Source organism: Leucopleurus acutus (genome assembly GCF_964270905.1).
Source record: "Leucopleurus acutus genome assembly, chromosome: 5".
NCBI lineage: Eukaryota > Metazoa > Chordata > Mammalia > Artiodactyla > Delphinidae > Leucopleurus > Leucopleurus acutus.
The window spans coordinates 122778169-122803864 of NC_139147.1; the positions used below are offsets into that span (position 1 = coordinate 122778169).

Here is a 25696-nt window from a genome sequence, read left to right on the forward strand (position 1 = left end):
ACAGGAAAGGGCTTCTTTTTGTGGTGGTGATGAATATGTTCTAAATTTAGAGTATGGTGATGGTTTGAACAACTCTGTGAATATACCAAAAACAATTGAATTGTACACTTTAAATGGGTGAATTTTATGGTATGTAAATTATCTCTCAAGAGATGTTGGGAAATTAAAAACCAAAGGAAGAAACCATGAAACAGATTGATTAGGACAGAGCCCCAAAATAGGGAAAAAATGGGAATAAGAGTCAAGAGAGTTTAAGGCAAGAGAATGCAGAGTCGGAAGCCATCTGGACACCGATGACAGGTGAAATATTAAACTGACTCTTAAATGAGAAATTAAAACAGAGCCCAGAGGGATTCCTACAGTTCCTCTGAAGAAAGTCAGAGAAGGCAAAACCACTGAAAAATAGAATTTAAAAAATATAGTATTGTCACAAAGGTCAAAGGAAGAATTTTAAGAAGAGGAGCATTACATTCGGTAATAACTGTCAAAATCATGATATTAAAATACTCTATTATTAAGCAGATAGACGTATATATCTACAACAATGGCATTTTAACCCCAAATTGTTAACAATTTTATTCTACCTACTCATGTACTTAAGTAAATTTGAAAAAAGAAAAGAGTGATGAAATCTTTTGGTAGTGAAAAACACACAGTATGAGTTTACTTGCTACTACAAAATAAACACTACTGAACTAAGCTCAAATAGATTATGTCCCAACTGAGCTGATAAGACAGACACCCAGGGCATTCAGTTACATATCTAAGTTTAAACATATAAAACTCAATTTCAATAGTTTTGAAATTTCAAATCTAATTTGTAACACAATGAAGTATGGTAAAATGTAAAAACACATCTTTTTCAAACCATTAAGAAATGCCGATCACTGAAGTACATTTTAAAATCAGTAGAACTCTGCTTTAAACCTTAGTTATATTTAGGTCATATAAAAATCAGACTGACATTAATTGGATGTACTTACTTGTGTGAGCACTTTGAAAATTAAAAATACACATAAAGAGTTAGCATTTAACATGATCACATTTCAAAAATAAATGAACTTATTTAAACAAAACAAAATACCTATAATGTCTTGAGAAAATAAATCCACTGGATAAATGTAGAAAAATACTCCAAATACACATGATTTGGAAATAATATTACATTTTATCCAACGTACATATTATCCAACTTACTGTTCCTCTCCATTAGGGATTATTGTTTCTACTGAATTTATGGGAGTAATTCTGTCATTAAGTTTGTAAAAACCTTTTTAAATATGGCAGAATATAAATAAACAAACATGGGCATCACTAAGGTAAAGCCGACAAAAATTCATGAATACTGTGCTCTCACTTTAGACAATGGAGAGGTCCAGGAGACACTACTCGATTGACACTGGCTCCAGCCATGGTGTTCAGCTGAACTTCAGAGATATAAAGTGTCACAGAAGATGACTGCAGCCGTGTTTTTACAACTTCCAGTGGACATGTCAGAATAGCTCCCACCGTACCACCACATCTACAAAAAAATGCAAAGAACAAAACTTATCTACTTAATTCACAAATTAGTACACATGCGCAGAGCTATGAAACAGATGAACAACTGGGGCTTTTTGAAGGTACTAAAATTTACGATTTTTGATTTTAGAACACTAAATAATTTTTTAAATGTTTCACTTATTTGACTGTATACAAACACCTTTAGTAGTTAAAAGTAACTGAGCTTAATATCTACCTAGCAAGAATAATTAGCTGAAGATTCCAAACAGTGGGTGTTACTACTGAAATTTACTGGTACGTCACATCATAGCTTTTAAACACTGTTCTAGGGCTTTATTTGGTACTCCTTGCCCAGATATTACTTGTGTTGAAACCTAGACCATTATTTGAAGTATATCCTATTTCTCAAACTCCTATCTTATCTTTCAAAATTCAAGAAATGGTCTTGAGAGCAATATGAAATAAACCACTGATGGATAATCATACATGTCCCCTTATTTTAAATATCCAAATACTCAGAGGCATTTCACCTACAAATAAATACAGAATTTGAGTCTCAAAATCTGTATGTTAGGCCCACCATGTGGGAATCTGTGCAAAGTAGGTAGGCTTAGCTAGAAGAATCCAATTTAAATATAAGGACTGATCACCAAAACAACAACAAAATAAAAGCTCTTAAAGGATATTATTTAAACTTTTTGAAAGTATATGAGACAGGCTGAGTAATTTATTCTTTTTAAATGCAAGACTGGAAAATAATTTTCTCTTAAAGCATTAATAGCTACTCAATGGAGTTCTGAGAACTGTTTTCTAACCAGAGGAAAATCACTCAAGAGACCTCTTACTGCACTGAAAGAGAAAAGCAGACTGAGTCAGAAGTAACCTGGACCTCCAAAACAGGCATTAGAGCAAGAAGAAAAACAGCCCACCACAGAAAGATACTAAACAATTCTACGTATAGAATTTAAAAAATGTGTATATATAAAAGATATAATAAAAGGAAAGCAGGCATGAAAACAATACCATTCCAAAAAAAGTTAGGACAAGAAATCATTAATAAGAGTATTTCATATTAATTTAACAGTACATGCCATCAAGAAAATAAAACTGAAACAAACTTTATGCAATAAAAGTGAAAAATTAACACAACAAATGAAAAACAGAGAACATCCACATGTAAAATGAAACTTGATTCTTACCTCATATCATATTTTAAAAAGTAACTCAAAATGGACTATACAAAACTTCTAGAAGGAAACATTTGGAGAAAAATCTTTTTGACTTTGGGTTAGGCACATATTTCTTAGATTGAACAGCAAAAAGCAAACACATGAATCATAAAAGAAAAAAACTGATAAACTGGACTTCACCAAAGTTTAAAATTTCCACACTCTGAAAGAAACTGTTAAGAAAATGAAAAAAACAAACCACAGTCTGAGAGAACTATTTGCAAAACACTTATCTTGTAAGTGCTTATATTCAGAAACAAAACTCAAAAATAAAAACAACTAAAAAAAGACGAACAGATACTTCAACAAAGATATATGGATACAAATAAACAAAGATTTTTCAATATCATTTTTCATCAGGAAAATGCTAATTAAAACCTCAATGAGGTACACTGCACATCTTACTAATGGATAAAATTAAAAAGACTGACAATAACAAGTGTTGATACAGAACAACTAGAAACCTCAAACACTGCTGGTGGGAATGCAAAATGGTAGATTTTTTTTTCTGGGGGGGCCACACTGTGTGGCTTGCAGGATCTTAGTTCCCTAACCAGGTATTGAACCCCGGCCCAGCAGTGAAAGTGCAGAGTCCTAACCACTGGAACACCAGGGAATTCCCAAAAAATGGTAGATTTTGGAGAAAAAAAAAAAGTCACAGTTTGAGAAAAAGTCTGGTGGTTTCTTACAAAGTTAAACATATTACTGCTGTACATCCCTGCAATCCCACTCCTAAGGTGTTGACCTGGGAAAAATCAACACATACAGGCATACTTAGAGAGATTGTAGATTCAGTTCCAGACCATCCCAATACAGTGACTACCACAATAAATTGAGTCACATGAATTTTTTTGCTTTTTTAGTGCATATAAAAGTTATGTTTACACTATACTGTAGTATATTAAGTGTGCAATAATAGCATTATGTCTAAAAAAAGTACATCTTAATTTTTAAAAATGCTGATCAAACTTGTAAGTTTTTTGCTTTGAAAAAACAGATGAGTTTCTTTTTAAAATTTATTTTATTGACATATAGTTGATTTACAATGTTGTGTTAATTTTTACTGTACAGCAAAGTGATTCAGTCATACATATATATTTACATTCTTTTTCATATTCTTTTCCATTATGGTTTATCACAGGATATTGAATACAGTTCCTGTACTATAAGAGTAGGACCTTGTTGTTTATCCATTCTATAAACAACAAATTTATAAGCTTTTGCACAGTGAAGGCTTTTGCACAGTGAAGGAAGAAACCATAAACAAAACGAAAAGACAACCTACAGGGCTTCCCTGGTGGCGCAGTGGTTTAGAGTCCATCCGCCTGCCAATGCAGGGGACACGGGTTCATGCCCCAGTCCGGGAAGATCCCACATGCCGCGGAGCGGCTGGGTCCGTGAGCCATGGCCGCTGAGCCTGCGCTCTGCGACGGGAGGGGCCACAACAGTGAGAGGCCCGCATACGGCAAAAAAAAAAAAAAAGACAACCTACAGAAATGGGAGAAAATATTTGCACATGATGCAACTGACAAGGTATTAATTTCCAAAATGTACAAATAGCTCATACAACTCAATATCAAAAAAAAAAAAACCTAATCAAAAAATGGGCAAAAGACCTAAATAGACATTTCTCCAAAGAAGACATACAGAGGGCCAACAGGCACATGAAAAGAAGCTCAACATCACTACTTATCAGAGAAATGCAAATCAAAATTACCATGAGGTATCACCTTACACCAGTCAGAATGGCTATCATCAAAAAGTCTACAAATAATACATGCTGGAGAGGGTGTGGAGAAAAGGGAATCCTCCTACGTTGTTGGTGGGAATGTAAATTGGTGCAGCCACTATGGAGAACAGTATGGAGATTCTTAAAAAACTAAAAATAGAGTTACCATATGATCTAGCAATCCCACTCTTGGGCATGTATCTGGAGAAAACTCTAATTCAAAAAGATACATGCAGCCAATGTTCATAGCAGCACTATTTACAATAGCTAAGACATGGAAGCAACCTAACTGTCCATAAACAGATGAACGGATAAAGAAGATGTGGTATTATATACACAATGGAATGTTACTCAGCCATGAAAAAAAAAATGAAATAATGCCATCTGCAGCAACACTGGATGGACCTAGAGATTATCATACTAAGTGAAGGAAGTCAGACAAAAAGACAAATATATGATATCACTTCTATGTGGAATCTAAAAAAATGCTACAAATGAACTTACAAATAAACTTATGGTTACCAAAGGGGAAAGGGAGAGTGAGGGATAAATTAGAGTTTGGCATTAGCAGATACAAACCAGTATATATAAAATAAACAACAAGGTCCTACTGTACAGCACAGGAAACTATATTCAATATCTTGTAATAAACTGTAATGGGAAAGAATCTGAAAAGTATATAAAAATAACAATCACTTTGCCGAACACAAGAAACAAATACAACACTGTAAATCAACTATACTTCAATTTAAAAAGAAAGAGAGAAAAGCATACAATTTATTTAAGTTTTATATGTAAAACTTTATAAGAAAATGAAGACCCTAAGAAGTGGCTAAAACTGAGCATTTTTATGCTAGGTTTGATGAAGAATGGAAAATCGTGGGAAAATGTGATAGGACAGAAGAAGGGTATGAGCAAAGAAATAAAAATGCTGTTGGGAAAATGGTTCTGATAGACTTGCTCAACACAGGGTTGCCACAAACCTTTGTTTTTAAAAAAAAGGCATTATCTTCAAAATACAATAAAGCAAAGTGCAATAAAACGTGCTATGCCTGTATATGTCCACACAAAGACCTGTCCATGAACGTTTACAGCAGCTTTACTCTTAATAGCCAAAAACTGGAAACAACCAAAATGTCCATCAACTGATGAAGGATAAACAGACTGTGGTCTATTCATACAATGGACTACTGCTCTGTAATAAAAAGCAGCAACCTGGATGAATCTCAAAAACATTATGCTAACTGAAAAAAAACAGCACAAAAGGCTTTCATTTTGTAACATTTTCATTTTTATGACATTCTGTAAAAGGCAAAAAAACTAGAACAAAAGTAAGATCAGTGGTCACCAAGAGGCAGCTGAGGTGGGAATAACTGACCGCAAAGGGCATGGAGAAATTCCTGGGATAATAGAAATGTCCTATGTTTTGATTATAGTATAGGCATACATCATTTTATTGTGTCCCACAAGTATTGCGTTTTTTAATAAATTGAAGGTCTGTGGCAGCTGTGTTGTTAGATGATGGTTAGCATTTTTTAGCAATCAAGTATCAATACATTTGGGTTTTTTAAATTTTATTTTATTGGCAGCGCCTCGTGGCTTGCGGGATCTTAGTTCCCCAACCAGGGATCAAACCCATGCCCCCTGCAGTGGAAGCGCGGAGTTCTAACCACTGGACAGCCAGGGAATTCCCAGCAATCAAGTACATTTGATCCTTGAATAACGTGGGTGTTAGGGGTGCCAATCCTCTGTACAGTCAAAAATCCACGTATAACTATATAGTCAGCCCTCCTGTATCCGTGGCTCCACATTTGTGGATTCAACCAACCATGGGTTGTGTAGTCCTATGGTATGCATTTACTGAAAAAAATCTGCCTATAAGTGAACCTGTGCAGTTCAAACCCGTGTTGTGGTGTGTGGGCTTCTCACTGCGGTGGCTTCTCTTATTGCGGTGGCTTCTCTTATTGCGGAGCACGGGCTCTAGGCACACGGGCTTCAGTAGTTGTGGTGCTCGGGCTCAGTAGTTGTGGCACACGGGCTTAGTTGCTTTGCGGCACGTGGGATCTTCCCGGACCAGGGATCGAACCTGTGTCCCCTGCATTGGCAGGCGGATTCTTAACCACTGCGCCACCAGGGAAGTCCCCAGGTCATCTGTATTTTTAAATTAAGGTATATACGTGGTTTTTTTTAGACATAATGCTATTGAACACTTAATAGACTACAGTATAGTATAAGCAAACCTTTTTATGTACTGGGAAACCAAAAAATTAGTATTTCTCAAAAATTCCATTTATGACTTTAAATAGGAAATTAAAAAATTTAATCCCCCCAAAGAAAAGATCAAAACCATGATTATATTTTCAGAAATCAAGCGTCAATTAGACAAATAGTAGGGCCATAAAAGATCTGAAACAAAATTAAGCAGGCCAAGGGAGAGTTCTACACTCAATGAATAAGAAACTGATATTTTTAAGCAGCTATGAAATAGGCTTAAAAACCTAATTATAGGGCTTTCCTGGTGGCGCAGTGGTTGAGAATCTGCCTGCTGATGCAGGGGACATGGGTTCGAGCCCTGGTCTGGGAAGATCCCACATGCCGCGGAGCAACTAGGTCCGTGAGCCACAACTACTGAGCCTGTGCTCCGCAACGAGAGGCCGCGATAGTGAGAGGCCCACACACCGCGATGAAGAGTGGCCGCCGCTTGCCACAACTAGAGAAAGCCCTCGCACAGAAAAGTAGACCCAGCAAAAATAAATAAATAAACTCCTACCCTCAACATCTTCTTAAAAAAACAACAAAAAAAAAACCCCTAATTATATATAAGGCCCAAGGAGAATCTTAAAAACAGAAGCCATAGTTTGTTTATGTTAATTGTTGAGGCTACATAGTAAGAGATATGAATCATCACAGTATACACTTTAGTATATACTACAGAACTCAAGAGAGCCTACATGGTAGACCACACTGTATTCACACTACAGTAGTGATTTATTTATAGTAACTCATATTTGTTTTTAATTCAAATTTGCCTAGCTTTTTGAAAGCTGTTTAATATATTTACATAAGCTTATTGAACATAAACCCCAGTAGACCCCAAATTTGTAATAAACATGCAAATTTATATTCTGTAAAACCTAAAGAATATGTCCTTGGTTTTCACAATGAACATGAATTACTTGCATAATTAAAATAAACAAAAGCAAAAAGCAAAGTTAGCACATTCACAGGAATGACTACCTAGATCATACTCAGTCATTCCTGGTTCCGAGAGAATAAACACATTACACAAAGAAAACAACCAACCAACCTACCAGGGAAGAACAGTATCTATGCCTCACAGGCTTGTTGTAAGGATAATATACGATAATGATATAACCCATGACATGACACATAGAAAGTACTCAATAAGCATTAGCTACTGAAGTTGTCAGCATCTATTACTGATTATAGCCACTAAATTTTTAAATTTTTTTTTTTTGGCAGTACGCGGGCCTCTCACCGTTACGGTCTCTCCCGTTGCGGAGCACAGGCTCCGGACGCGCAGGCTCAGTGGCCATGGCTCACGGGCCCAGGCGCTCCGCGGCATGTGGGATCTTCCCGGGCCGGGGCACGAACCCATGTGCCCTGCATCGGCAGGCGGACTCTCAACAACTGCACCACCAGGGAAGCCCAGCAACTAAATTTTTTAACGGAACTATTACAAATACTTTATGGCAGACGACAGACATATATACTATGATTCCTAAAAAAAACACTTCAATAAATAAAATACATGACGATCTAAACTGTACAGAGCTGCGGGGGGAGGGCGGTGTAAGTGGGTGTATACACAAGCACTTATACTGTCCTGAAGCAGTTTTACATTATAAAATGTAATAGGTATGTAGTACAGGAGTGACACTCCAGTGTTTCTCATGCTGCTTTTTATCTTAGTCAGTTTAAAGTAATTATTTTGTACACTGAAATCATCATAATTGATGTAGAGAACAAAACTACTGCTGTCAATAAACATTTAAAAATCTCTATGTATGAAAGCAGGATTAATTACATTAGATTTATCTCTTCACCATGTCAAAACTCACTGTCTAAAGGAAAATGCCACAAGGACAAAGAGGAGAAATTAACACGATTTCAAGCAATGAATCAAATGGGAAGGATTAACTGCCTTGGCAAAGAGGAAGAAAGGCTTGCAGAAACAAATACCAAAGAGAAGCAAACAGTTTTGCCCTGCTGAACTCCTTACAACAGGCCTAATGACTAAGTGCACCAAGTACTCAAGATGGAGGTAAGGCTAAGAATTTAAAACAGAAGGACTGGCTGACGGGTAATGTAGCAAAGCTAGGATACCCAGGTGGTATTCTCTTCCTCCCCACCATGGGTAAAACTGTATTCCAGGGCAGAAGGCTAATTTTCTGAAGCACACGAACTCAAACTGTGAGCTCAGGTTTAGCGGGTACAATGGATGCAAAAAATTCACATCAAGTTACAATATTGCAATCTTTCATTATACTGGAGACAAAGATCTCATGAATTTCTAGAAAGAACAAAAGGTCGCAAACACAGGAAAAGTCATAATAGCATCACACTACTCAACAACTGCAGAAGATTACTTATTCTAGAATTCTATGCCAAACCTAACTATTAAGCAGATAAAATAAGAAGTTCCCGCTGGTAAGGAGACATGGGGGAAGGGGGCAGGGAAACGGTTTTTATTTCAGCAGCTTTTTTTGAAACTATACGTATAAACTTCTTTATTTTTAAATAAATGTTTAATCATAATTTTAGCAGTAAGTATCCTTTAAAAACAGCACGGGTTTTTAACTGGAGAATGTGGTTGATGTTTCTGGGACCCAATGGACTCCATGAAAAAATGATGTATTTGCGCCAGTGTCTTTGACTCAGAACTCCAAAATAAATCCAGAATCTTGACCACCTCTCACCATTTCCACCCTGGTCTAAGCCACAATATTTTGTCGAAGTTACTGGACTAACCTCCTAATTAGTGTCTCTCTTCTTCTACCCTTACCCCACTCCCTCCAATGTATCTTCAATACATAAGAGTGACTGTATTAAAATCTTGTCAGATTAAGTCACTCCTCTGCTCAAAACTTTCCAAAGACTTCCTATGTCATTCAGAATAAAAGTCAAAGTCCTCACAGTGGCCTACAAGATCTAACACAATCTGATCTTCCCTGATTCCTCCTGATCTCATCTACTATCCACCTTCTCACTCACTCTGTTCCAACCATACTGGCCTCTGCTCTAATTCTAATTATTAGAGTTTAACACACCAAGCATGCTCCTGCGGTATTGGAGGCTAACAATCATCAGTTCGAAGGGAAATTAAAGGATAAAGAGGCCTTCTGATATCCGACTATCCTCAAGTCTCACTGGTTCTACACTCTAAACTTCCTCTTATATTTCCCCTCACAATCCACACTGCAAGTGCCTTAAAGCAGGGCCTCATTTTATTTCTAGCCTTCTAGCTGGTCCTGAGTCCCTTCTGATCCAGTGATGTAGCCAATGTGTCAAGATCAATTGCAAGGTGTCACCAATGTAATTTGCTACTAACGAAAGTATTAAGTTGGATGCTTTACTGTTAAAAGAAAAAGTTACAATTCAAAGTCTCTCATTCATTTGCTTTAAATGCTTCAATTAGCAAAGACTTCCAAGGAGAGAACAGCCAAGTTTGATAGCAGAAGAGCATATAAATGTGTTATTCTGTAATATCAAAAATCTAGAAAGGGGGCTTCCCTGGTGGCGCAGTGGTTGAGAATCTGCCTGCTAATGCAGGGGACATGAGTTCGAGCCCTGGCCCGGGAAGATCCCACATGCCATGGAGCAACTAAGCCGGTGAGCCACAACTACTGAGCCCGCGAGCCACAACTACTGAGCCTGCGTGCCACAACTACTGAAGCCCATGTGCCTAGAGGCCGTGCTCCACAACAAGAGAAGCCACTGCAATGAGAAGCCCATGCACCGCAACTAAGAGTAGCCCCCGCTCGCCACAACTAGAGAAAGCCCACACATAGCAATGAAGACTCAATGCAGCCAAAAATTTAAAAAAAAAAAAAAAATCTAGAAAGGGGGTTTCTAAGGTTATGAATCAAATAAAACTGTAAAATGCCCCTATACCCTTGGTATATCCACATTAGAAAATCTCAACTATGTGTTCTTCGTAAAACTATTTGGATCAATGCCAATTTTAAAGTTGCAAAGGCAAATGTCATACCTTTTAAAGATATGAGGCCAAGGTTGCTTGGTGAGAGTCGGGTTATCATGTAACTATGCATTGATTTTAGAGAATATTTAAGAATTGTTTAACATGGTTATCACGAAACACCTTTACAAGACATTTAAAACTATTCTATTTTCATGATGTTTGAGAAATTATACAATAAGTAAATCAAGTCACCCCAGGAATTTACTGGAATGTAGACACATTTTTAGCCTATGGTAATTTGGGAGTAAATGTGTCAGAACTTTCAAGTGTGGCTTCTACTTGTTTACTGTATATAATGAAGATAAAATTTTTTGACATGCCAGGAGTTCTAACTACTCAAGGGCTATGGATCCCTTGAGTAAAGCAATGGCTAAAAGCTACTTAGAATGGAAAAAATAAATTTTTTTTTTGAAGCTAGGCACAATGGAACCAAGAAACTGGTTAAAAAAAAACAAAACGAAACAATCTGGGAAAACAGATCTTTAAGAAAGAGAAAGGACTCTGAGGGCCCTAAGATACTCTCCCTCACCCAAGTTACAGCAACACAAGAATCAGAAATGTGGGAGGTTGGGGGAAGATAGGGAAGGGGAAAAAGAAATTGTTCACTAAGTAAATATTAGTAACAAGCAGATCAGTTCAGCCATGATGCCAAGAGTCATAAATCCCTAGCTCAGTGCAGATGCAAAACCTGATCAGCAGGATAGCCCCAAGGGCCTGAACCACTAGATTCAGTTCCCCTGGCTTTAAAGAACTTAACTAGCCACACCTATGGAGGAATTTAAGGTGCCCCAGGTTTCTGCTAAGGAAAGGATGGGTCAAGGAAAAGAAATGGGATTCTAAGACTGTGGCTGTTACACATGTATCTTTGATTCTGACCTTTTGAGCATGGATCAGGACACTTGTTCTGAATAGGCAAGGTTAATTTATAAATGGACAAAATCTATTCTGATTGGGTCCATAATATTTGTGTGTATGTACGTATATACACACATATATATGTATATGCAGGTACTTTAGAAATATATTTCTGTTAACATTAAACAAAACTATTTTGTCAGACAACTGCAATGTCTAGCTTTGTAAAGCAAAGTGAATAGGTTAAAATATTTTGTCATTTTTCTGCTGCAGGTAACACTCCCCTGTAATTTCCTAATTAGGGCATTAGTCATATTAAGAAATACCACTAAGAAAGAGATTCATTAAAATGTTAGCTATAGGGACTTCCCTAGTGGTCCAGTGGTTAAGAATCCGCCTTCCAATGCAGGGGACAAGGGTTCAATCCCTGTTCAGGGAACTAAGATCTCACATGCCATGGGCCAACTAAGCTGCGTTTTACAACTACTGAGCCCACATGCTCTGGAGACTGGGCACCACAATTAAGAGAGAAGCCCGCGTGCAGCAACGAAGAGCCCTCCTACTGCAACTAAGACACGACACAGCCAAAATTAGATAAATATTTTAAAAAATTAAAAAAAAATGTTAGCTATAGAGTTGCAATCTCAAAACATGTAGCCTGTCTCTGAAATTCCATAAAAATCATTTAGAAAGTCTTACTAAAGATTGTTTCTCTGATAGTATATTTGTAGAGGTTATTTCTTCTGAAGCTTTAATGTTCAGGCAAGAAACAAGTTCTTGAAGAATGAAGGACATATTCTACATACTCGACAGACTAACTTATGAAAAGTCAGATATGAGAGTGGTTGAAAAGTCGGATATGAGAGTGGTTGAAAATAATGGTATTTGGCTGGGGGGGGTACATGTAGTGTTTCTCATGCAGGAAAAAAATTAACAAGCTAGGCTTATTTGAAATACTAAAGCAAAATCAAAACACTGATAAACTGAAAAAAAAAGAAAATGTTAACCAACAACTTTCATAAACATGGAAACACAGAAGTAAGCCATTATGATACAGCCCAAGATGTGGATGTATAGTCTTCAACGTAAGGAAAAACAATGATATCAAGACTAAAATTCACTACAGAAGCAAAATATGCTGAGGGTATGTGGTAGTTTTAGTAAAAGTAACACCGCCCACCCAAATTACTGTTTTGTTTCTTTGATCCCCCTTTGTAACAAATCTCAAAATCCCATTTACTGTCTCTAATTTCTCTCCCACTCCCATCAGATTTCCCTCCCCCTGCTCTGCCTTGGAAACTGCTGATCAAGGTAACCAAAGGTCTCCACAATTGTTAAATTCAATAATTAACAGCTCTCAGACCTCATCTTAATGGACAATAACATATGTCCTTCCTAAATACTGTATATTTGTTTCTTCACTTGACTTTCAGAACACATTTTCTTGGGCACTTTTTAAGTCTACTTTGCTGGTTCCTGCTCTGCTTCTGATCTCTTTTGCTGAAATTTCCTCTCTTCTGCTCTATATTCACTCCCTTACTGACCTCGTCTAGGCTCATGTCATCATCTATGTTCCACTAACTATTAAATGTGTTATCTCTAGTCCAGAGCTCCTTCCTGGAGTTACCTAATATAACCAGCCACCTAAACAACTGGCTTTTTGCTTCTCTACTTCTCAAATTTTCGTCTTAAATGGAACTACATACTGATCTTCCCCCAACCTTATTCCATCCACAACCTTCCTTCCCATCTCAGTTAACAGCAATTCCCTCCCTCTAGGTGCCTAAACTAAAAACCTTGGAGTTATTCTTGACTTTTCTTCACACACCACATACAGTACATTACAACCTTCTCTGAAGAACTGTTACCTCTCACTTTGATTACTCCAGTAGCCAAATCATTTCCCTACTTCTGGCCCTGCCCTATGTACAGTCTATTCTAAGCATGGTACGACCAGAATTTGGCTTTAAAACTCCTGCAATGACTCTTCCCATTTCAGACAAGCCAAAGATCTTCAATGGCCTAACAATAGCCTACTACTCTGGCTATATTTGCCTCATTTCAGTGCTCCTACCCTACTTAGGATCTTTTCACTGCCTGTTCCCTCTGAATAGTTAACTCTCTCCTCTCCAGGTCTTTGTTCAAAAGTCACCTTCTCAAAGACTCCACTATCCTCCTACTTAGAACTACAGTGCACCCCCATTATTCCCCTTTATCCTAACCTACTCCACTTTTTCCCCAACCATGGCACTGAAATCTTTTAGTGTAACAATTCAACGCCCCCTTTCAGATAACTGTGGATATCTTTCAATATTACAGTAAAACTGGGCATGTGGTAGGCTCTTGATATTAGCTGCAATATGGAATCTGAACTATACCAATAAACTTTTCATATTGTTACATTAAAATCCATTGCTTTATTTTACATTCTGAATCTTTTACCTATGCACTACTTTATAACATCATGCATTGGTTATTTGAAAAATATTGGTTCACTGGATTATACAGGTCTTCCAAGTGTAGATACATTTTGTGATACAATATTTTAAAAATTACATTTTCTATCTATTCAAGATTTCAAGGGACTTCCCTGGTGGCGCGGTGGTTAAGAATCCGCCTGCCAATGCAGGGGACATGGGTTTGAGCCCTGGTCCCGGAAGATCCCACATGCTGCAGAGCATCTAAGCCGTGCGCCACAACTATTGAGCCTGCGCTCTAGAGCCCGCGAGCCACAACTGAAGCCCATGTGCCTAGAGTCCATGCTCAGCAACAGGAGAAGCCACAGCAATGAGAATCCTGCGCACCACAATGAAGAGTAGCCCTCGCTCACTGAAACTAGAGAAAGCCTGCATGCAGCAACGAAGACCCAACGCAGCCATAAATAAATAAATAAACGATAAAAATAAAAAGATTTCAAAAATTCTAATTTTTGCTTGAAAACTCAAATTTTATCATATGGCAACAAATGTTATCATTTGTTGTGTTTTTTCTTGAACCAACAGGCCCACTTCTTTCATTTTTTGAGAAAATATCTGACAAATATTCAAGTCTGAATTGTCATAGTCTCTCTTATCAATTGTTCTTTTAAGACTGGTTCTCATGAAAAAAGAGGCTAGTTCAGCTTGAGGATGAAACAATTGTGGAAATGCTTTACTCATGTTTCCCATTTGCCAAACAGAATATGAAATGAAGATGTGTACTCAAGAGTCAAGATTTTTTGTTTTGGGGCCGTGCCATGTGGCATGTGGGATCTTAGTTCCTTGACCAGGGATTGAACCCACGTTGCCTGCAGTGGAAGCGTGGAGTCTTAACCACAGGACCACCAGGGAAATCCCAAGAGTCAAGATTTAAAACATTAATTTTTACTGCTTCAAGAACATTATTAAGAGACCCTGTGTTTTTAAATTGCAAGTGCTAGTGACTACTAGCACAGTCTGGTGATGCTGCCTTGATGTATGCTAAGGTAACAGCAGCTTCACCAGTCATTGTTTTTGCACCATCAGTCCAAATGTCAACACAGTGAAAAGGCAAATAATGTGTTAGTATTTTTATGAGAAGAGCTTTAATGTCTCAGACCACCAAAAAGGTCTTGGAAACTCCCAGGCGTCCCTGACCCACAATGCTATACTACACTAAACCCCTTACAGGAAAATAAGTTTGAGAATACATCAGGATAAGCAAATTACCTTAGTCTTGCAATCTATTAGTAAGAATTAAAATGTATTTTTAAAAAGAAAAAAAAGAAAAAGGTTATAAAAATCATGGAAATAAGGCTAATAAAAAATGTAGACAAAGTGTAAATAAACCACATTATACTTTTAAGTAGTTTACTTCTGCCCTGATTTTACAAGGAAACAGGTGCAAGTAATTTAACAAATATTATGACAAAATTTCTACAGAATCAACATTATCTGACACCCAAATGGAGTTTCTTCCTGAATAAATGAAAAATAAATGATTTGATAAATGAATGGATTGATTAATTCCAGGATATAAAAATAAACCATTTCTTAGATAATCTGAAATTACTAACTATATGTATTACGCTCTCGCTGTCACAGGAGCTACAAAGGAAGGAAATTCATCCACTTAAATGTTGAAGGTTTATTCCTCCCATTTGAGGCAATCTCTCTCTCAAATGGAAAAAAACTCAAACTGCCTCTTGGTGGACATATGCAGCTGACACACAACTAAACAATGTAGATCTATAAAAGAATTTAAAAACATACTGCTTATGTCTTCATACACAAACATATAGTGTTATTAAAAGCATAGCTAAAATTAAATCATATTTACACCCTTTTGGGGCAATCAACCTAACCGATGACCTTACAAACTCTGAATATTAACTCAATCAACCTAACCGATTGATTAACTCAATCAACCTAACCGATTGATTAACTCAATCAACCTAACCGATGACCTTACAAACTCTGAATATTAACCCTGACAAAAACATAATGGGACCAAAGGGTGTGTTAAAGAAAGCACGAGTTATGCATGTGAGTCGGTCACCCAGACCCAAGGTCCAGTGCTAGTCTGTTTCAAGTTTTCCTGATTTAATAATACATCTATAAGGCTACTAGAAATCTGAGATCTTGATAAACACATATTTGAATAAATACGATTATAACCATCAGGAAAACAATCCAAAGGCTCCACCTTAAGACAATTTTTGTCTAAAGATTAAATGCCACTGTGAAAGGTTATTGGTTATTGCACAACGGCTAATAAAAAGATCTCTCGCCTTTTCTCTATCTTGTTATTATTAAAGTAAAAAATAAGTTTCCTAACTCCTAATTTACATAATTCTATCATGATAAAAAAATGAAATCTAGTTTTCTATGAAGAACATCCAAAAAATGATTGCCTAAATAGGCAACTTTGAGATATACTAGACATCTTCAATTAAGAACAATGTTACCCACAACTCAGTTTGCATTTCCATAATGCTTAGCATACAGACTTCCAAAATATTCTACAGAAATTTCATACAGAAATCTATTCTAAATGATTTCATTTAATATAGAGCTGGGAGGTTCTTCAGAGATTATTTTAACTCTCATTTTACATGTATGAAAAGCTGTTTAATGTTGGGTAAATTTTTTATACCTTTGTATTTTCCCATATTTTGAAGGGGCAAAACCAGATGATCTTTACCATCCTTCCTAGTTCTACTGTTTCTCTAAAAAAGGTAAGCCAAGTTTTACTGAAATGACTTATGAGACCACATATAAACATGAAATCGAAATGGGATGCAAAAGAAGAAAATTTATAAGGCTGAGTACCTATCTTGTGTCAGGACCTATAAACAAGTACTTCATTTAATACTCTAAAAAACCTGCATATGCTAGGTTCTTTTTTGGGGGGTAGAGGGGCTCCTAAATCTATTTGGGTTTAGATGCGGCAAAAATGCCCCATTCCTGTTTTTAAAGAAAACGCTAACCATAAGGGCCTTGACAGGCATTAGTAACAACAACGTGGCTGATGATCCTAATCCAAACTGGGAAGTTAGTGCAATCAAGCTAACATTTCAAGTAAATTTTAAACAAAACTTGACATCTGAATCTTGAATGCAGAGCAACGAAAATGTTAGGACCTAGAATAGGGCCTCAGAGATCACTTAGTACAACTTCTTCATTTTACAGATGAAGATGAATTAAAATCAAAAAGCGTGTCCATTTTTCACCGAAAATAGTGGCCAGAAGTAGATGCGTGGTATCCTAACTTTCAAAAATTACCTTATGATCTAATTATAGGAGGGAACCCAATTATTTGCACATCTTTACAAGAACATCTACATGGCTAATCGTTTTTAAAAAATGATTTAATTTGCCAAGATTATTCTTACGTATCAGAAATATAGAAAGCAAACCCTGCCTAAACCGTGTCTCACGAATTAAACGGTCAGTATTAAATGAAAAGTATTTTAATGCCAGAACAGTGCCTGGCCCATAACTGGTGTACAATAAATGTTCAATGAATGTGCCAACTCGAGGAAAGTACGGTCATCACTGGCAATAGAGTCCACACGTTTAACTCCAATCAAGCCACTGTGAATAGAACCGCCTATGTATTACTTTAATATTCTTAAAGTAGTCGATTTAAAAACAAACTGTATGCTTTAAAGGGATGCGACTTTATATGGTCATAATGGCAGCAAAGCGCCTCAGCAAAATTCGCCGTAGCCATTTTTGATAAGACTGTGATCCTACAGATAAAAAGTAACTCCTAAATTTAAAATTGTTACGACTCTCCAAATAATTTGGAAAGAACAACCGAAAAAGGAGACTAAACTGGGTGAACAAAAGATCTGTAGTACTCAAGTTGGCAATCAGGGAACTGAGACTTTAAGTTTAGTCTTAATCTTGTACACACAGTAACTACTGCCAAAGCTTCTGACTTCTCCCCTACACCCCACTTTCTCCTTTTAAGCAGACGAAAAGCAGCGGGTGTACAAGACGCCTGGTTCTCAGGAATAGAATCCGACCCCAGAAGCACTGTCGCTTTGTAGCGCATCTCGCAACCTGGAGAAAGGAAATTTTCCAAGACCTAGAAACCTACAGCTATTGCGGGCGACAGAACCCCAAAGCCTTCCAGTTGGCGCCGGAAGCCCCCTGACGACCCACCGGGGCCGAGGAGGGCCCGGAAATCAGCTGCCGGAGATCCGAGGCGGGGCGTGAGCGACGTGAGGCAGCCCCACAGCCCGCGCGCCAGGGAAGGAAGGAGGAGGAGGCCCGGCGCCCATTTTGTGCTCGGCCTCCGCACTTCCCGCTTTCCCCCCCAACGCCGCCCCGGCCGAGCAACCTACGTGAGGCCTGCAGTTACTGGCCTTCCACGGCCCCGCATCCCCGACGTCCGCTAGGCCGCGGCGCGTGAACTGGGCCTGCGTGGACGCCAGCCCCGCCGGCCACTCTCTAGGCCTCGTTCCGCTTCCGCGGGCCCAAAGCCTGACGTCCTGCCGGCGTCGCCCTCCCACCCCTCCCCGCCTCGGCCTCAGTCCCGTGGGCTCCCGCAGCTCCCCCGGCTCCAGTCTCCTCACCCCTCCCCGCCCGGGCGTCACTCGGTTCCCGGGGCTGAAGCCCCTTCGCCCTTCTCGCCCGCGTCTCAGGCCACGGCCCTCGGCCTCAGCCCAGCGCCCTCAGCCCCAGTCTGCAAGCCCCTCCTGGGACGCACCCTCCGGCAAACAGATGCACCAGCGTGTCCCTCTGGCTCATTCTCTCTCCCGCATGTCCTCCGGGCGCTGAGGCGGGACGCGGTTCCGGCCGCCGCGACGGCCGCAGCTTCCGCTCCGGACTGGAGCCGCACGGCGCCCCAGTGACGGCGACGGGAACTGACGGAGACGCGGCTGCAGAAGGCGACCGGCGCGGCCCTCCCCGCCGCGCTGCAGCCACGCCACCTCCCACCCTGGCTAGGTTTCACCACCCGCGCTAGAGGGCAACTCGGCGGCAGCGGGGGCGTGAATATTCCGACCCTGCCCCCCCCCGCGATATAAACAGAAGCTACCATTGGTCCGCACTGCGTGACGTGAAGCAGCCGGCATGCCTCTTTCACGTGATCGCTAAGGGGTTTCTCAATGGAAGGGGCCGGGAGGCGGGGCTAGAGCGCGTGCCCGGAGGGTAGTGGGTCACCAGGTCCTCGCACTTAGTCCTCCCTCCCGGAGGGCTGCATCGGGTGCCGCCTGGGCCCGCGCAGACATGGGGATTCGAACTTCACGCTCCCGGACCCGACCACGTGAGAAACGACCTGGATGCCCGGTAAGCAAGCGGAGTTGGGACGCTAGCCTGCCCAGTCTCTGATTTACTTTTTTTAGACTGTTTTTTTTTTAGAGCTGTTTGACGTTCACAACAAAATTGAAAGGGAGGTACAGAAATTTCCCATTGGCCCCTGCTTGATTCACGTTTTAATAATTGGGTCTATGACCCAGCGTTTATGCTTCCTGGTGTATACCTCAGAGTAGCACTCAGTGCATGGAAAGGCTTATACAGACACTCGTACAGGATCACAAACAACAGTACGGTGTTTACAAACAATGCTTAGTATAGTATACTATTAGTGTAGAATAAATATTCTTTATTTTAGAAAGAATAAAGAAACTGGCATTTACTCATATTTCTAACCAGCAAGTTTTTTCTTGTATGTATATACAAGAAGGTCAAAGACTGAGGGAAAGAAAATGTTTTATCCCTCTGCAACATGATTAAATATTTTAAATTTTTGTTAATTAGTAATTATTTCTAAGGTGCAGAAGTGCAGGAAATAATATAATATAATCTGTATTCATCACCCACAATGAACAAATGTTGATATTTCCCACCTCTTTGTTTGGTAACTTCCATTTCACCTGCAGGGTCCTCACCACACTTTCCCACCCATGTGGGGTTATCCAGGGCTCACCTTCCTTTCCTTCCAGGACCATTTCCTTCACGAAGTCCTCCCTGATTGCCTTAGCTCTCTATGCTCATTACCTGCTCCTAAATTCCCACAAAATGTACAGACTGCATGTCACTGGCAAGTGTGCATCTACTCCACAGTAAATGCTCATCTGTAAAATGGGCATAAGAATACCTACCTCACAAGGCAGTTGTGGGGACTAAACACCTTAAAATTATGTAAAGCACCACAGGAGTGCTATGTAAGTGCTACCTATGATAATTAGTAATATTATTTTACTGCATTGTATTCTTTTTTTTTTTTTTTTTTTGCGGTACGCGGGCCTCTCACTGCTGTGGCCTCTCCCGTTGCGGAGCACAGGCTCCGGACGCGCAGCCTCAGCGGCCATGGCTCACGGGCCCAGCCGCTCCGCGGCATGTGGGATCTTCCCGGTCCGGGGCACGAACCCGTAGTCCCCTGCATCGGCAGGCGGACTCTCAACCACTGCGCCACCAGGGAAGCCCTGCATTGTATTCTTAATAGCAAAACTGGCAGCAGCTAATATTGCTTGAGCACTTACTAATATGCCAGGCTCTGATCTACAGCATTCTCTTATTAAACTCTCACAACTGCCCTATGAGGCCATTGATATTATTCCCCTAATTTTTCATGAGGAGACTGAGATTTAGAATAATTGACTTGCCCAAGATTATCCAGTTCATCCAGAAAGAGATTGGATTTGAATCCAGAGAATCTCTCTGACCCCAGAGCTTCAGTTACTGAAGTAATAGCTGCACATTAGAGAGGGAAATTTTGAAAAAAACAAACAAACGAAACTCCAAAAAGTAGGAATAAAAATTGACACTCTGGCCATACTTCCCCCAAACCCTTGTATTAACTTTTGGTGGGGGGATTAGTTCTATCTTTTTTTTTACAGCAGTTTTATTGAGGAATCTTTCACATGCCATAAAATTCACCTGTGTATAGTGTACAGTTTAGTGGTTTTTCATATATTCTGATGGTTGTAGAGCCATCACCACTACCTGATTCCAGAACACTTTCCTCACCCAAAGAGAAACCCCACACTTGTTATCAGTCACTCCCATTCTCCTCTCTCCCTATCCTCTGCCAACCACTAATCTACTTTCTATGGGTTTACCTAATCTGGACTTTTCATATAAATAGAATTATACAATATGTGGCCTTTTGTGTCTGGTTTCTTTCACTAAGCATAATGTTTTCAAGGTTCATTCATGTTGCAGCACACATCAGTACTTCATTCCCTTTCATGACTGAATAATAGTCTGTCGTATGACTATATCACATTTTGTTTATCCATTCTCAATGGATGGCCATTTGGATTGTTTCCACTTTTTGGCTGTCGTGGATAATCCTGCCATGAATATTTGTGTACAAGTTTTAGCATGCAGATACGTTTTCACTTCTCTTGGGAATATACTTGGGAGTGTCATTGCTGGGTCATATGATAATTCAATGTTTAACTTTAGGAGTAACTGCCAGACTGTGTTCCAGAGTGCCTGCACCATTTTAGATGTGTTTCTTTTAAGACAATGGCTGTAGCTCCATGTTTTTGGCATAGTGAATGCTGTGGTAATTACATTTAATGGAGCTTCTGAAACTGGTAAGGAGGGAGCCCAAGTTCTTATGTGGAGTAAATTATTCCTGTAAGAGCAATAGCAATTCATAACGTGACCGTTCATTTTGGAACCTCATTCAGATGGCATCGTGGAAGGAGACTCTGCCCCCTGCACATTCCGTCCGGTAGCCCCTGGGGCTGCCCACTGGGGTGTGGTTGCTGAGGCCTTCATTTTTGTGGGGATTCCAGGGTTAGTTGGCCGTCATGTTTGTTGAGGTTCCACTGAACTGTGTCATCTGCCAGCTGTTTTATAATTTTCCTTCCTCATTGCTGTTGGCTAATATCTTTAAGTGATTCCTTCAGGACCAGCACACGATGAGGTTTCTTGAGCCCTTGCCCCTTAAACAAACAAGCTTCTAGGTGCTTTTTCAGAATGATATTAAGGCAGGGTGGGTGGGGCTAAGTGAGCTTGCTTTAGTGTCAGGCACACCTGGACCTCTTCCAGACCCCCCATTCCTACCGAGGGGTCTTCTGGGAGCTGTAGTTTTTAACTGAATGTAGAAAGAGAAACTGATGGGGAAACTGGAGGTGGCCACAACTGGTTACTTGGCTCAAAACAAACAAATAAGCTCATTGTGAAGTAGAGGGGACTGCTACTTTATTTCCTGATTGGTACTAACCTCAAATTTTAATTGCTGCTGAACTGCAGGAGACAATCGTTCTAGACATGGCAGTTGAGGAGGAGGGAGTGATTGGAGGGGGGGATTGGTTTGGTATGCACTCCTGCACTCCACACCTCAGGAACGTTATTGCATGTGGATCGGCTGCTTTTAGAAGAGTATTGCCCAGAAGAAGAAGTGTTTGGTTTTCACAAGCCAAAGATATACCAAAGTATAGAGGGCTGCTGTATTTGCAGAGCTAAATCCTCCAGTTCCCGATTCACTGACAGTAAACTCTATGAAAAGGACTTCCAGAGCTGCTTTTGGTTACATGGGACTTGATCAGGAGACACCTGTAATGCCCGTGTCCTGCTGTGAAAAGATGGAAGAAATTACCATCAGGATCAAAAAAAAAAAACCAACAAAACAACTGGAATCACGTGGTAGATGCAAGGGCAGGACCCAGTCTAAAGACTACACTGAAACCAGAGAAAGTGAAAACTCTTATCTGGAAACAGGATAAAAAGCAACCAGATCAGCAAACTGCCGAAGAGATTTAAACGTGGTAATTCTGATGCTCACAGTACCACCTCAAGTGCTTTTCCAGCTCAATCTCCCTGTTATAGTAACCAGTCAGATGATGGCTCAGATACAGAGATGGCTTCTGGCTCTAACAGTGTTTTCCATTTTGGATCTCACATACTGGATACGACAGAAAATATGCTGTGGCATTATCTATAAAGGCTGTCTTGGGGAAGTCCTCATCTGACACACATCTATTCAAGTCTTGCTGCAGCAATGAGAAAGCAGCTGCTGAGAAGCCGGAGGCACAGGGGCCAGAGCCTCTGCCCATCTCCACTCATGCGTGGTGACTGAGGTTTATGTAGAAAGGAAACAAAAAACAATTTAAATTTTGGAAAACAAAGCAACAAAATGACCCTCCTATTTTTAACTTGGATACCTGCTATTCTGCCAAATGACGATTTCTAGAATAGTTGGTTTTTTTTAATAGAGTTTTTTAAATTTATTTATTTTATTTATCTATTTTTGGCTGCGTTGGGTCTTCGTTGCTGTGCGTGGGCTTTCTCTAGTTGTGGCGAGGGGGGTCTACTCTTCATTGCGGTCCGCGGGCTTCTCACTGCAGTGGCTTCTCTTCTTGAGGAGCAGAGGCTCGCATGGACTTAGTTGCTCCACGGCATGCGGAATCTTCCCGGACCAGGGCTCGAACCCCTGTCCCCTTCCTTGGCAGGCGGATTCTTAACCACTCCGTCACCAGGGAGGCCCTTAGGATAGTTTTGAGTGGGTTATTTTTCCTTCAGTTCCACAAACTCTGAAGCCAGTGTCTAGCTTACTAAAAGAAAAAAAAAAAGTGTACATAATATCGGGTTGGCCAAAACGTTCGTTTGGGTTTTTTCTGTACGATGTCATGGAAAAACCCAAACGAACCTTTTGGCCAACCCAATATTTCAGATGCTGAGTATTTCATAGGAAAGCTGAATGAGGCTGTAAAGTGCTTTTAAGTCTTTTTTAAAAATCCCCTTGGGCTTTCCTAGTATCCATTTATTAAAAAAAAAAATCCCCTTCTAATGAATGAAATTAGGGGAATTTCAGGGGACAGAGGGGATTTGTTTTATGATAAATGTATGTAGTTTTAGTCTTTCTATATTCAGAAGCAGTGGTTAGAGCATTTTTTTAAGATGGCTGGCTATACTTGTTTTCCTTCGTTATAATAAATTTGTCATAACTCAGTAAACATGGACTTGCCCCTATAGGTAGTTGTTAATAACTTTGAAATATTAAGGTCTTGCCAAGGTTCTGATGATTCAAACCTGTACTACTGAATATTAAGCAGGACAGACTAAGCTCTCTGGTGCGAATATCTTGAAAGAGTAATTTCTAAATCTACAGAGGTAACTTGACTGTATATGTTGCATCCCGTGTCACCTCCCTCCATATTGATGTTTGATAAAGATTTTAATTTCGATGAAACTTCTAAAGCGGAAGTTCCTCTTGGGGAAATGTCAAGTCTTTAGGATAAGCAGTCCTATATGAATAGTACCAAAGCATTACCACTTGGTAGAGAACACACTCTATTAAAAATGTTAAATTATCTGAAAAATAAAATGTGCAGGTCTTCAGGATGGCACACGAAAAAACAAAGTTAATGCTTCTTGGGGCACATTTCTTAGAGGGCTTGCAAGTGTGTAAATACTTTGTTTATGGTGTTTATACTTTGTTTATGGTGACTTCCTTGAAAATCTGCACAATTCACTTTTAGCTCTGGTTACTTCAGTTGACCTTTGGGAAGGTTTTATCTGTGTAGAATGGTTGTTCGACTTGTTTTAACCTATTAGGGCTTTGGGTTTTTGTGGGTTTTTTTCATTTTATATTAAAGTAAAATTCTACTAAAAACAATTTTTTTTTAATTGCTATGGGCTGAAGAAAAGTTCTTAATAGCTATTTGTGGGGAAGTGGAGCACAGATGGACCACCAATGCCATTTTCCCCCCACTTAGCCTTTGTTGGTCTTGTAGGTACAGAAAATTCATATGGGTTCTAGATTGGCAACATTAGTTTTAAATATTTGGGTAAGATTTAAAAACAAATCTTTGTGTCTTTTTAGCTTTTAGTGGGAGGTTGGAGAGATTGTTTTATATTCTCAGCCAGATGCCATTAAATTTTTTTCCTTATTTTGCTATTAATAAAAAGTAATACATTCAAACAATACAGAAGTGCATGAGTTAGAAATTAAAATCGTCACTTCAGCCTCCCTTCCTAAATCCTACTCCTCAGAGGACATCATTGGTGAGAGTTGGGTATGCGTCCTCCTGGGTACTTGATGCCTTGATGGTAATCATCTCAAAGAGCTTCAGATGTGTACAGTACTCACCATGTGCCAGGCCTTGTTGGAAGCACTTTTCACGTATTTTAACTGTAGAACCCAATGAAGGACATTTTATAGACGAGGAGACTGAGATACAGAGAGGTTAGAGGATTTAGGTGACTCAACTAGCACGTAGCTGAGTTGGGATGGAAACCTAGGGAGTCGGGCTACAGAATCTGTACTCTCATCCTCTATTCTACACCATCTCAATTGTTCATTGGTTGAATGAGAATATTAGCTATAGTTTTAAAAAAAAGGGGTGGGGTGGGGTGGGGGAGAGGGGGCTTTTGAGAGAACTTAAGGAGATGTGGTGCCCAGAGGACGAAATGTATGCTTATATCTGAGCCCCAGATGGAGTCATGAGGGCAGTGGCTCCCAAATGCAGGTTTCATGTCCCTCTCCCATCAGCAACATCAGTTACTCTGTGTCACATTTCAAGTCAGTCATGGTTAAAGGCCCTCCTTAGATACGCAGGTGATAAGCAGAGCTCGCACTGGAAATATATAAGGAGCTGGTAGAAAATTGATTTCCCCCAGAAGGATTCAGTTATCTTGTTGGAAACACTGTCCACCAGGGAGCAATTTAGGAATGTGTCCCAGGTGGCTTGGAGAAAAACCCAAAAAAACAAAATATGACTTTTCCTAC

At 39.6% G+C, this 25696-nt stretch overlaps 1 protein-coding gene and 1 pseudogene across 2 annotated transcripts in view; one reads left to right on the plus strand and one right to left on the minus strand.

Annotated features, from left to right (window-relative positions):
- The window catches only part of SLC25A36 (solute carrier family 25 member 36), a 38993-nt gene extending 20063 nt beyond the window's left edge, over positions 1-18930 (minus strand). The window contains exons 1-2 of the mRNA XM_082840069.1: positions 18716-18930; positions 1358-1522 (exon numbers count right to left, since the gene is read on the minus strand). Coding sequence (XP_082696195.1) covers positions 1358-1522; positions 18716-18756 — 206 coding nt within the window. The 5' untranslated portion in view covers positions 18757-18930. The remainder of the gene's footprint in view (positions 1-1357; positions 1523-18715) is intronic.
- Positions 18931-19236: 306 nt separating this feature from the next.
- On the plus strand, positions 19237-23040 carry LOC309961801 (SIN3-HDAC complex-associated factor-like; annotated as a pseudogene). Its single transcript has 2 exons — positions 19237-19273; positions 22311-23040. The product of its transcript is annotated as an SIN3-HDAC complex-associated factor-like (transcript).
- Positions 23041-25696: the final 2656 nt, after the last annotated feature.